At 39.8% G+C, this 14,055-nt stretch overlaps 1 protein-coding gene across 1 annotated transcript in view; it reads right to left on the bottom strand.

Annotated features, from left to right (window-relative positions):
• Positions 1-13,751, bottom strand: part of LOC116287370 (uncharacterized) — a 27,114-nt gene extending 13,363 nt beyond the window's left edge. The window contains exons 1-3 of the mRNA XM_031694044.2: positions 13,648-13,751; positions 13,260-13,432; positions 12,337-12,404 (exon numbers count right to left, since the gene is read on the bottom strand). Coding sequence (XP_031549904.1) covers positions 12,337-12,404; positions 13,260-13,432; positions 13,648-13,654 — 248 coding nt within the window. The 5' untranslated portion in view covers positions 13,655-13,751. The remainder of the gene's footprint in view (positions 1-12,336; positions 12,405-13,259; positions 13,433-13,647) is intronic.
• Between the last annotated feature and the right edge of the window lie 304 nt (positions 13,752-14,055).

The raw sequence follows: 14,055 nt of genomic DNA on the forward strand, positions 1-14,055 counted from the left end.
AGGTGCGTTCTGCTTTCAGCCCGCCAACCTGCTTAGGTAATACGTTGGGATTTAACTTTGAGGTTATCATATATAATGGAAGTAGAAGGAACGGATTTTGACCCCCTTACCGAAGAAGGTCAAGTAGACATTAACGACGACGAATTTGACGCATGGACTCAAGGTGCGGAAACCGATCCCCTAGTTTACGACGCAGCCTTAGAAAACAAGTATGGTAGTAGATGGAAAAGCGCTAAGGCCGCCTTAAGACGTATGTGGGAATCAAGGAACCGCGGCAGCCCCGTCCCAGAGTACTTGGAACTTCAAAACTTGGAGCAGCCGGAGGAGGCAACCGCGCGGGAAACCGTAGAGTGGGCAACCCGAGAGCTAGAACAGCGTTATTCCCACCTTGATGCTGATGGCATAAAACTCACAGAACGCGGAAACAAAGTCCTCATAAGCGTTCAAGACCTGAGATCTCCTGACAAAGACCGCTGGACGAAACCACAACCCCTCTTTGATGAAAATGGTGACGTTAGGGGTGACGTCTCAAGATTAAAAGGCTTCCAGCGTGCCACTAGAAGCATGTTAGAAAGGTTGGAAACCCTGAATGAAAGGGTCGCGCTAGAAAAACGCGCTGAGGAGCTGCAAGGAACGTTAAAAGAAAGGGAGGAAGAATACGCAAAGCAAACTCAGCTAATTGTCGATGCTGAAAAAAAGTTCGGTAACGAAAGAATGGTAAAAATGAGAAACCAGTTGGATAAAGCCCTGCGTGAAAGAGATAAAGCGCAAAGGGACCTGGAGGAGGCTAAAGGCTCAGGCGCCTCCGTTGAGGCGCTGCGAGAAACGTTGGAAGAAAGGGAGGAAGAATACATGAAGCAAAACCAACGGCTTGCCGACGCACATAGGAGGGAAGTCGAATTTAAAAATCAAGAAATAAGCGAGTTGGTAGACCAAAGAACCCGAATTCGACGTGAAAGAAATCAGGCTCAAAGGGCTCTTAACCTCGCCCTGCAAGAGTTAGACTTAATTAGAGACGATACCGAAAACCTACAAACCACCATAGCTGGCTCTTTGGTGGAAAGGCGGCGGTTAATGGCTGAAATCAATACTAAGGAGGAACAAATCCGGCAAAGAGATCAGGCCATCGAAGACCTGGAGGGGCAAATAGATCGGCAGCAAGAAGTAATCGAGGACCAAACTCGTACCGAGGAAGAAAGGGAAGCAGCTCAAAAGGAAGTAGAAACGCTTGAGGTGCGCCTTGCGGAATTACGGGCACAAAAGGACAACCTGGAAAAGGAGTTGGGGCTTACCACCAAGGAAAAGGTAAAAAGAGCTCTGGTGAAGTATGGTATTCCGCTGGCATTTGCGGTTGCTATTTCGAGCGTAGTAGGAGTTATCCTATCCACGCTTAAGGCTACGGGCGCGGGCGTAAGCAAGTTAGGTAAGGGACTAACGGACTTGGGAAAAAAGATGGCAGCCGGTCTTCCTGGGCTGCTGGGTTCGGTTGTTTCCTTGGCACTTAGGGCCGGCGGAGAACTGCTAAAGTTCGTGGGGAATAACATTTGGATCTTGGTTGTCGCTATTGGAGTGGTACTCCTGAAGAAGATGAAGGCTTAATCTTATCCTCGTGTATTACTGGTGGCTTATCGTCGTCAGGCATCCGAGGCGTCCTCGACTGGGGATAAGTAAAGATAGTATTCGCGCCGCCTTGATGATGCGGAACTAGCGGCAGCACACTCATAGTAGAAATGGGTTTATGGCACCAGGCAGCATTAGGGGAACTAGGACCAAGGCCATTTATTCGAAGGTAGGCAACGTCATTGGGAAGAACCTGAAGCTTCGCATACTGGCAATTAGCTATCATATGAAAAGTTATCGACGTTATGTCCTCTGAGCTTTGCGGTGGGGGCTCCGACGAGAAATGGACTGGGTTCCTATTGTTATCTTTTTTTCCGTAAGGCAGTAATGGATGGTTATTCTCATCAACGATCCTAAACCCAGCATTGCACGAATACCCCGTGTTAATGCTAATAGTACACACGATCAACCCCAGGCCCCCAACCTTCACCCACAGCCCGGTGTCATACCAATGCTGTTCTAAGTATTCCTTCTCCTCCAAATAATGAAGAAACCAATCTTCCTTCGCGTGTGGATTCACATATTTCAGGAAATAAATTCCCTTCTAGAGACTCATTACCGTAAGAGTGCTAATGGTCTTGTGATTATAAACCGTATCTCTCTGATTTTCTATGCTATTTACGCAAACGCTCCCCGTATCGTCTACTCTTATCTGCAGCTTTACCTTCCCGTGGCAATCAGCAACCACGTGGAAAGTCCAAACGGAATGATTTTCGGCACTGCTGGGGTTGGGCTCTACGGAGAAATGCGCAGGCTCCCTGTTGTTCGTCTTCGCGCGCATAGGCTGCAGTATGCCATTGTCATCCAGGAACCTGAAGCCCACGATGGCGTGGCTGCTTGTACCAATGCAAATACTACAAAGGATTAACTTCTTTCCTGAGTAGTTCAAATTCACAGACATTCGGGTGACATGAACCCAAGATGCCTGGTTGTATTTTTTCTCGCCTGTGTAAGTCGTATAGACACAATCTACTCCAGCTACGTAGGGATTGTTCATCGCCATATATAATAGCCCAAACCAATACTTGCAGCTGCTAAGCCGACCTTTAGTAAGTTATGGTCATATTCCTCAGGTATCGCAGGCATAACCTTCTTTGATGGTTTCTTAACTACGGGTAGCTTCGTTTCGTGTGACTTTTTTGACTTCTCCACGAAATGGGGAATGCCCTTGGTAGTATCAGAGTTCACGTCATTCACCCCAAACTTCATATCCTTAGTAGCTCGTTGAAGTTTGTCGTTGTATCCTACTACAGAGCCAGTATTTATAGATAAATTACTGGGCATTAACCAACAACCCGGGGCTACTGCATAGTCCAACCTCGCCTTAGAATTTTGTATAGCTAGTTGGTAACGCTGTACGCCCTTGCTAATGTCGCCCTCCAAGATCGAACTTTCGAATAAGACCAAGGCTTCGGCTCGCGTCTCTTCTGCGGCGCCGGTATTTCCAATTATATTTGATCGGGTATTTACCTGAGCTCCAAGGATAGAATACACGTAAGCTTCTATGCTGCGGTTCAAACGGGCAAGGCCGGCTCTAGTTAGTCCTTTACCTTCTGGGGGTATGAAATTAAGATATTGCTTCGTTTGCTCGTCGTTGGTAATCTTAATAATCAGTGGATTGGCCCCTGCATACTTACCACCCTCGTCTTTGAACAGAGGTCCGTCTCTAACTTCCTTAGTGGTCTTAGCATTTGGTTCAAAGAAGGTGCTACTGTCGTGAGTTTCTTTGATACCCAGTGTTCCATCGTAGATTCAATGCATGAACTTCCTTATCACTTAGCTCGTGTCCACCAATCCCCCAATAAGCCCAAATGTGCCCTAGACCATTGTTAGCACCGACAGTGCATCTAAAATCCTTCCCTACAACACCGAACTCCTTACAAAGCCTGTCATAGGCTGGAACGTCGTATTTGTTATCTCTAGGATAAAACGCAGCATCTCCCGGCAGCGCAATAACACCCATTTCATGCAGTATTCTTCTAACCGTGAAGTGAAAGTGAAACATAAATATCGAATTCTTCATCAAGTTTGCACTTACACCACATCCGCTGGTGGCACACCAAACCGCAAAGTTCAACTGCTGCGGCCAATAACGCATGTTAGGACCACTTAACCATTCATGAGATTCTTTTGCAGTGGTATGAACAATGGGCACGTTTTTAAAGATATCCCGCACCTTTAACGGAAAGGAATGGTTGTTAGAGATCCGCATGTTCAACGTTAGGCCCAAGCTTGGATGTTCATTAAATGGAACCGCGGGTATCGGATAAGTACTGGTACCAAGCAATAATTCCTTTGACCAACCTTGCACGGGTTTAGGATGCTTCAGCTGAGGCGTAGGTTTCAAATCCTCATTACTGTACATCCTAGAGCCGTTATAGTAAATACCATCGGGTCTTCTTTCGAACTTACTAGGGTCTGCATGCGGAAACATCTTCCTAAATGCTCTCCAATTCCAGTAATCTCGATTATCGTGATGTGGCTGCTCCTCAATATCATTCCCAAAAGCGTCGTACATTAGTATATATAATGGATGTTATACCTTCAGCACCTCCACTTTATCCTGATTTACCTAGGGAGGGACCTAACGAAATGAATGCCAAAAACTTCAGGCTTAATAAAGCGAACTTAATCCTGGCTTACTTGGAAGGGCAAACAAAACACTACGAAAAAGTCCGAAAAAAGTACGTTAGAGCCCGGAGTACGCTACATAAGATTGCGATAACTTCAGGATCCATATCCGTTGTGTTAACGGGCTCTGGCGTTGCTACTTCGCTTACCGGACCGGGAATAATCGTTGGAGTTCCTTTGGCCGGCGTTGGGGCAGCCTGTGGTATTATTTCGGCTGTTGCTACGGGTATTATGAAACAGTTGTCAAGCAAGATATCCAAGCATGACACGACAATAGCTCTGTCAAGGGCTAAAGTAAATACAATTACCGATCTTGTCTCAAAGCCTTTGCGTGACAGAAAGATAGACGACGTAGAATTCTCGCTTATTCTGGCCGAAGAAGACAAATACGAGAAATTAAAGACGGGCATAAGGAATAAAAAAACAGTCGTAAAAGATCTTTCCGAGGAATCTCGCAAAAAGATCTACCAAGAAGCGAAAGAAGAGCTTCAAAGAAAGCTTGCTCAGTAAATATCGTGACGGGATTCTATTTACATATCGAACGTCAGTCTAGAAATTATGCAGATTAAATATAATATTTTTCACATACATAAGCGTCCAGATGTGTCTGGCGTTCGCTTGTGATCGTGGGACTTTGGAGCTGGGGAGGCCTAAAGTCCCGAGTTCAAGCCTCGCTGTAGACGCATTTGGACCGGTTGCTGTGAGTGAAAAAAAAGCCTCCCCACACTCACAGCAACCGTGGGGGGAGGGGTGGAAAAGATAGAAAGTGCGATTCAACCCCGCGATGGGGGGTTTCGCGATTGGAAAAGTCAGGGGGTGTCTCGGGACGCTGTCCGGAGTTCACCCTCTGGTGGGTCGTAAGAAAGATATATGTGTATGTACTAGAGGGACTCTGGCGCGGGATGAAATAAGCCCCGTAAGCCCTAAATGCAAAAAACCCCACTGGGGATAGCTTGGTGTTCTGCGCGATGCATTCCCCAGTGGGGTTTCTGGCAAAATAAACGCCAGTTTTGCATTTTTATTTTCTCGGAATCCATTCTAACAGGGGGTGGTTGGGGTCTATTTTGTAAAATATTTCGTAAATTACGTCAGGATAATAAGGAATATCCTTTTCCAGCCGACAAAACATCCACTCGGCTTTTGTCATATCAGAAACCTCAGGAATAGACTTACCGGTAATTTCAGACAAAAGGTAGGGAATAGCTTTGTAATATTTCCCTAATTTTAATTTTTTCAATGTCTTCCGTAGACTTTGTGGGGTTGGCTCTTCTAAGTGGTCTATGATTTTCTTCCTTACTTCGTTGTTTAAATATACCGGTCGATAACCTTGGATATGACTCATCCAGTCCCTAAAGTATTTTATTCTCTTATAAGGTGTTTTCTTACGACCTCCATTAGCGTAATACTGCTCTCTGGTAGCATTTGGTACGGCATTACGAATATTCTTACCACACTCGTAACACTGTGCTGACGTGTCGTCTTCTATTTGCATTTTCTTACCACAACACCAGAAACCCTTGGGCTTGGGTATGCTAACTTTGGATCTTAGGCAAATTATACAGAAGTCATTGGTGAACTTTTTACATTCATGCATATATAAGACAAATATTCCCAACATAGCAGCAACGTACAATGGAACACGGGTATTTCCCGCTGCCGGCGCCTTCCTTAAACCGCCTGTAAAACCCGTAAATCTTTGACATTGACCGCGAGTCCCCCTTACTGCTGCTACTTCGAACAATTAAAAAACGAATTTTTTTCATTCACGTATGTTATAGATTTTGATAGTATCTTATTTTAAGACAAAGAACAATGGGGCCTTTGACTTTGTTTTAAAGCTAAACGAGTTTGAAGAGAAAAACTTGTTTTCTCGATATTAATTTCGCTTTAGATGACCTCGCGCACTAAACTAATGAGAAGAAAGGCTACGCACGAACAATGTTCGTTCAAGTTAGCTTGCTGGGTTTTGCGTAGGGATGAAAACCCTCAAATCAAGCGGGAGAGTAGCCTCCTTTGCAGACGACCCTAAGAACGGCTGCAAAGGTGGCTAGCGGGAGAGATGATTTCAAGAAAGCTACTTAAGACGATAAAAATAACCGGGCCTTCGGTATCGGCTTTTAAAAATCAACCACACCCTAAATCCAATGTTAGATGTAGGTTCTTAAAATTCTTCGGAAAGCCCAGATTTCTTAAAGCCGGAGGCGGAATTGATATCAACAGGGGAGAACGGGGCTGAATTATAAACCCGGGATAGGTTTTTAATTACACAGATATATCGTAAGCACTCTATTTCCAAAAAAACAAAGCAACAGTAATCTACCTCTCTGAATTCAATATAATTTAGTATTTCGTGTTTTCCATCGAAACAATGGAATTTAGGGCTTAGTTGATGTTTTAAACTTCTTTTTTTTTTTCTTTTTCATTTTTAACTGCGGCCCTCGGTCTTGAATTCTAATGCAAAACCGGACCCGTGCGTTTGAACCTTTATGAAAAGGTGCTGCCTTTGTAATTACATCTGAAAATGGTTAGAACTTCAAACCGTTGGCCCCGTCTCCTAACCATTTCTGACCTGCAGTAAAATGGGGGACATAAAAGAACCTGTTGAATTATTCGTGTAAGAGTAGGGGATTGTCTCCTGGTTTAACAGCTATCCCAATTTGGAGGCAAAACACTAATGTACTAACAAGTCACTCATGATTGTAAGCTGCACGACCGCCATAATAGCGCGTTATAATATGCGACAAATATCTAGTAAGAATGACCACTTGACTGGTAAATGATGGCCAGACATTTGACCAAACACACTCGACTTTGTACAGGTCAAATATGCAGCTTTGCCTAAGGCTGTAAGACACTTCTAATATTCTATTTTTCAGCTTTGAATAGACTCATCGCATCTGACGATAAATCACTAACAGAACACCACTCTTTGAGTCAATATTGTCACGACATTCAAAGTACCATCACTTTCACTATACTTTAGTAAATGATGTCCCAGTCTACCTGGACAAGGTACCCCCGTTTATGTCTAAACAAGAAATAAAATTGGAAGAGAAAACTGGAAGGATGAGCGTTACGACTTTGAGATTTATTTGCTTCATAAGGGATGTCGTGCGCTGAAGGACTTGACTTTCTAATTTTCAATCACCGTCGTCGTTGGTTTCTAAGCTTTCTTGCCCCCAGGGCTTACGTTTTACGCGTTTTTAGCTTGCGCTAAATGAGGTGGGGTTGGGATATTTTTTTCCTATGTTTTTCAATATATATAATCTTAAAAATCCCGATTTATGTGTCTATAGATGGTTATATCCATGGCTCATTTCGTGCGGTATGATTTAAGCCACGTATTTATGGAGGTTAACAGCACGTCCTTCGTGACCTCCATGGCCACCATTACTGTGGTCATTACTAACAGAGGTGGCAGGGTCTCGCTAGATTATCCTTTCCACGAAGCACGCAAAACCATTTCTTTTGGGCGCCGCAGTATGGTGCCGGGTTGGAAGATTATGACACTATTATTAGCATTCTCTAAAATTGTCAAAAAAGGCACAATTGGTTGGTACTTCTTATTTTTCTTTCTTTTGGTGTATTGGCGATCTGTTATCATACTTTAAAAATAAATAGTTATGTCAGATCTTAAACTTTTTTGAAAAATGTGCTACAATTTTTCTTTCTTTCTTTCTTTCTTCTTACTTACATTCTTTCTTTTTCTCTTTTTCCGTCATTTTTTCTTTTTTCTTTCTGAACTAGTTCTTTAAATTATCCTTCTTTTACGATGACACTTAATCGCTACAGTGTCTATTTCTGTCTCTCTGTTTTTCTCTCTGCTCTCCCTTTCATTTTTGCTTCTTCTTCTTTTTCTTTAATAAAGCCTGATTCGCTATTGTTATTCTATTCATTTCTTTCAGGGTTTTGAACATTTTAATAGGATTCTAGACACTTTGACCTGTTACAAAGTGCATGAGACAAAAATAGACGAGTTGCCCGGCTTAACGTTGACTCCCCATTGAGACCTATTTTAGGTACAAAGAAAGGTGTATTCTGTAATTTTGCGATGACATTTTTTCGTCTAAGTAATTACAAACAATTAATGAATCGTTCATCATCAAAAATTAAGGAACGCAAAGACACGGTAGATGTTGTCAGAAAAGCAAACTAAATAGTTGGCATACCCAATCTACTCACCAACAGGATAATCGTGGCTACCTCGGTCACCTATTACTCATCTGATGTCAAGATTTTTAATTTCGGACTAGACGGTCAAGGGGCAAAGCCAGGTGAGTCGAGAGCCCAGTTGTACGAAGAGTGGATAGCACTATAAGGCGAATAAATCTTATCCAGTGAGTAAAGACATTTATTGGTAGGCGGCATCGACTTATCTACTGAATAAGGCCATTTATTCATCGGATAGCGCTATACACCCTTCGTACAACAGGGCCCGGGACGTCAAGTTTCGTTACGAACCTCGTTAGTAGGACATAGCATTTCTCATTTCTACCTCGGTATCTTAAACTTGGAATCAGATATTTATGGACTCGCATCCATATATTCGAAATACACAAGTTTTTTTTAACTGTCACTCGTGCAACTTTTTCCCCGTAGCTCTTAGAAAGAAAAAGAAAGAAGGGGGAAAAAAGAACTAGTGAGCAATACAAATTTCTGGGTAAAACATGAATTTCTACAAGAGACAATATTGTTGGATAAAACAAAAATTTTCCATGCACAAGACTTTACAACGTACTTTCTTTAGTTTATTCTGCATTCACTCGTTATAAATTAAAACATCATTATTCGCATACACTCATTATTTTACAATCACTGAAAGGAAACATTGCGGTAAACGGAGAGCAAAGTTGAAGGGAAGCAAAAAACGACGTTATAAATGGCCTGTAACCACACATCAATTTTTGAAGCCAGATCAAGTAATAAGATACAGTTCAGTGTATGCAGTAAATCACAACCGAACTAACGTCATTATACAATGAACATGTATATCATCAAACATTTCTCGTACCGTTTGGCTTTCTTTTTCTCTTTTTCCTTTTTTTATTTTCCTTTTTATTTGTTTATTTATTTATTTATATTCATTTATTTATTAAATTTATTCCCCTTACCCTTATTCAAGAAAGGATATAAAGATTTGTGGTAGGAAGCACAAGTCTGGTACGTGAGTGGAAACAGTTTTATCAGTGTAAAGTAATGCTGATTGTTTCCCTTATTCATTTCCTTAGAGACTGAGAGTACCCTTGGGCAAACCACAGGCCCCACACGCTAACCCTTTACCCTCAACAGAGCGTGCAGCAAATCACATCAAGTCACATTCAAATAACTACAGACTTGATATTCGAAAGCTTTTTACGGTTTTTATGAGTACTAAAGACTGTACAAAATAGCACTGTAGATAGAGTACATTATAATATTCTAAAGCAAATACATACAAAGTCATCATGTTTGGAGTACTAGCACTGTTTTTACAGCTTACGTTACCCGGCCCACCAGCCACACAGTATCTTCCTCCACGCTTTTTTGACTCCGCCGACATCAATTACAGTGTAAGTAGAATATGAATATATCAACACAACCAACGCGACGAGTCCTCGCAGAGACGTCAAAATGCTCCTATGGCCGCGCGACGGAGCCGGACAGTTTTTGGTGCAAATGACTGATTTTCGAAGGCGAAAAAAATTTTTTTAGTTACACTGAATTCCAAAAAAAATAGCGTCACGATACTCGGAAAATGTTAAATTTTTTTGTTTTAAAATAACATAGAGGTTGAACATTTGGTTTCATAAACAATTTAAGTATATAATGTAAAACAGCATACAAGAAGTGAATGGGGAGGTTATTTTATCCCATCCCTTTGATGCCCAGCACTACAGAGCCCAGTTGTACAAAGGGTGGAAAGCGCTACCAAAAAGATAAATCCTTATTATGTGGATAAGACGATGCTGTTATCCAATAATTTTATTGCTATCCACCTTTTGAACAACCAGGCCCTGTTATCCAATAAATTTATCCACGAGATAAGATTGATCCATTGGATGGTGCTATCCACTCTTCATACAACCAGGCGCAGAAGGAACTATAACCATCTGCTTACCAGGAAATATGTTGTTCTACCAAAGCTACATGTAACCTTCAAAAATTTCCAAGTTGAAAAACAATTATTTACTGCAGTTTTGCAGATTTTCACCTTAAACAATTCATATTACAGACTTCTATATTTTGCATATCTGTGCTAGTCATTGATAACTTTGTACTGGACTTTTTTAAACCTTGTGTAAAATAAAATAATAGACCCTGTAAAATATTCAATTATTGGACTTCTTTGATTAAGAAAAAGCTGAACTAAATGAACTTTTTTGAACTATATGAGTATTATGCAAATATATACAATAGGATGTTTGCACGATGGCGTCATTGACCTCTACTACCAGACTCCCTTGCACACTTTCTTTTGTTCAGTTAATCAGCACCAATTGTCTTACTATTCTCATGAGGGAATACAAATTTAAACAAGAAAGAAAATTCGCAAAGCATATTGGTAGTGGGAGTCAAATGACGTCATCATGCAAACGTCCTATTAGTTATTTGAATTTGGCAAGAGAATGGATTTTTTTTCCCTTGGATTGACTGGATTATTACCTGCCATGACAAATAAAATTCTTCGTTTTCTTGTGACAAAAATAGTGGTGATCTCAGTATAAGGTTAAGCTGTCTTAAATCAATTAAACAGGCTGAAATATAGCAGAGTTAGCCAATAGCTGCATGCCGGCAGATGAAATGTCTGGAAAATTGGTAGCACATAAAAAGACACCTCTTTTTTTTCTTAATATAAATATATATAAAAATAAATATATTTGAAACTTAATCAAATTAAAGCAATAATAAAAAAACAGACTAAGTAAAACCAATATAATGAAACATAAAAAAATGTAAAATTCAAAATTTTGGACCCTTTCTTCTTGAAAAGAGTTATTCAAAGTGTAGAGCCAAGCCAATGTATATCATTTTTCACAATAGAAATAAACTGCAATACCAGTATCTCATTACAAAAACTTTAACCCATTTTAGATCCTACTGGTTATCATAATTCAGCAAGTGTCTGGGCAAACATGGTACAACTCATGTGTTTGTCTCATCATAATGGTTATATAATCAGACTGGAATTTATGTAGCTGTTTACTGTAGCTGTTACCCTGACCTTATTCTTTTTAGATATAGTTTTATGGTTTGATAAAACTTATGTTTGGAAGCTGAGCCCAACAGAAAAAAAAAAGACTCAGATTGATATAAATACAAAGAAACACGAAAAAAGGCAACTGTTTGTACATATACTCACAATGAGAATTCATTTATGTTTCATGAAATAATAAAAATATATACATATGCTTACAATGAGAATTCTATCATCATAGAAATACAAAAGTGAGTCAATTTTCAGACTTCTTTTGTTACCAGACAAATTTTTAACTGGTCAAAAATTTGATCAACTAGTAGTAACATATCATTAATGGCACATGGAACATACTGTCTCTTTAGTTGCATAAAAAGAACCATCTGTTTACACGGAACTGCAGATCAATATGATCATGTGAACATGTGCCAAGCATACTGCCATTTGCTTTACAAACTATATATATATATCCGGACAAGGTGTTCACACAGGTCTTTTCAATTTTTATTCAGCTTGCTGTATGAAATGTTAACCAGAAAATGTGTTTGGACAGTACCGGTCATTTTTTTAATCTGCAAAGTCAAAAATTTGACCTCAATTTTGCAGGTCTAAAATTTGCACAGCTTGAAGTACAAATTTTTGTCCAGATAACCAAGATGACAAAAGACACTACCATGTCTTATAATCAAGATCAAGAAACAAGTGACTGTTCATCTTATTTTTGATCTCCATGTTTATTATCATAATTCATTCAAAATGCTAGAGGAACTGTGAAGGGGTCCATAATCCCTCCGGCTTCAGCTCATGCCATTCTTGGAACAAGCCCAAACAAATAATTATTTTTTTATATATTGTAATTGTGACATTTCAGAATATTTACTTGGCATATGATTATAGAAAATTTTACTTACAGTAAACCTGCAGCTTCATCCTGTGCAACCCATAATTGTTGCCTCAGTTCTGCAGCTAGTTTGTGATCCTACATGTAATATACATAAAAACAAAATTCAATGTTATAATGTTGATCTATTTATCTTTATATTCTCTTCTCAAATAGGTTTTTAAAATCTTTCTCACAGGTCAAATGCAATAACAAAAATATTACAAAAATAGACCAGTCCCAAATTACCACAGTGTTCCTTAATTACTGGCTCATTTACACAGGGTTAGACCTATATCAGTGCTTAAAATATTCACAAATACCAATGTCAAAGGAAACAATGCATAACTTCAATAATATTAACACTTTGAAACTTAATGGGCCTATGACTGGAACATGTGAATATTCTGCACAAAATTAAGACTAACCCTGTGTAAATGAGTCTGTAATCAATAAAAACAGACTGAGTTAATTTGGAACTTGAAACTGGTTTATTGGAAAAACAAAAGGAACAGTTCTTCCCAGGTTCATATCTTACACCCCCCCTCCCCCTCCCTATCCTGCGATCTCATAACCCCCTTGTAATCGTGTTTCCTACCTTCACTCCCCTGGGCTGGTATACTGAAGGATCCCGTGGAACAAGAAATAAGTTTGACAGCTATTGCTGGTGGTGATTATACTAAAAAAATGTCTAATGCGTTGTAGAAAAGATACAAATCACACATGCTTTATTAACTGTGCTTACTCCTACTGCTGTGATTTAATACTTATAAACCAAGCAAAAGTGGGGGGGGGGGGGGGGGGGGGCAGTTTGAATATCTCAAGTCCCAAGCCCTTTTTCCTGTCATTTATGAAAGGGGGTCCCAATACAAACAAAGAAAAGCTAATTTCATTGAATTTCATAGGTCTATAAATAAGCTGAGGTGTTGAACAAACATGCATGAGATACAGTACCTTGTTATCTTTTGCTTCTTGGAGTTTTTTCTTCAGGACCTTGATAGGATCTTTCTCTTCAAAGATTTGCTCAACAACACCTTCTTGTTTGATTTTTTCTATCCTCGCTTCAGTTCTTTTTTGCGACCTCTTTTGGTTTTTCTTGGAAGCTTTACTAGCCTTTTCACTTGCATCTAAAGTGAATAAAAACGATCATTTACTGTCATAGGCATACGAGCAAAAAATTCTAAATCTCTACGTCCAAAACATATCGAATAGCAAATAAAAAATCGATCTACAATAAGCAATACTGGTAGAATAGGAGTAATTTTAACTTTTAATAGTTATGAAATATCTAAATAAAAGAAATAAAATCCGTAAATGTAACATATGATTGTTACAAACTTACCCGCCATTTTGTACAAGCCTTGTAACCTGGCTTTTGGACAAATTTAAAAAGGGACTGGCACTAGAAAGAATTTTGAAGAAAGAAGCTGGAAAAAAAAGAAATGGAAAGAAATAAAGGGAAAACAAAACAAATTTAAAAAACAGAGGTAAATTTAACTGTTGATTTTCGCTCGTCACGGTTGGCAAGCTGGAATGCGCCTTCCATGCCGCTGGGCGGACCCCGAGGTCCGATAGTCGCAGTCGGACTATACACCGGTCACAGAGTTCATCTATAGGGATTATTACATCAAATTTCTGTTTTTCATCTATGATTCATCTTCTGCAGACAGTTTTAACTATGAAAGATTTGCAAGGTTTTTTTTTTTTTTTTTTTTTTTTTTTTCTCTTTCAGTAAATAATTACTATGATA

This window comes from Actinia tenebrosa, unplaced genomic scaffold, assembly GCF_029948245.1.
Source record: "Actinia tenebrosa isolate PJP-AT-01 unplaced genomic scaffold, QUT_ActTen_1.0 PGA_scaffold4__44_contigs__length_22323623, whole genome shotgun sequence".
NCBI classification, from domain to species: domain Eukaryota; kingdom Metazoa; phylum Cnidaria; class Anthozoa; order Actiniaria; family Actiniidae; genus Actinia; species Actinia tenebrosa.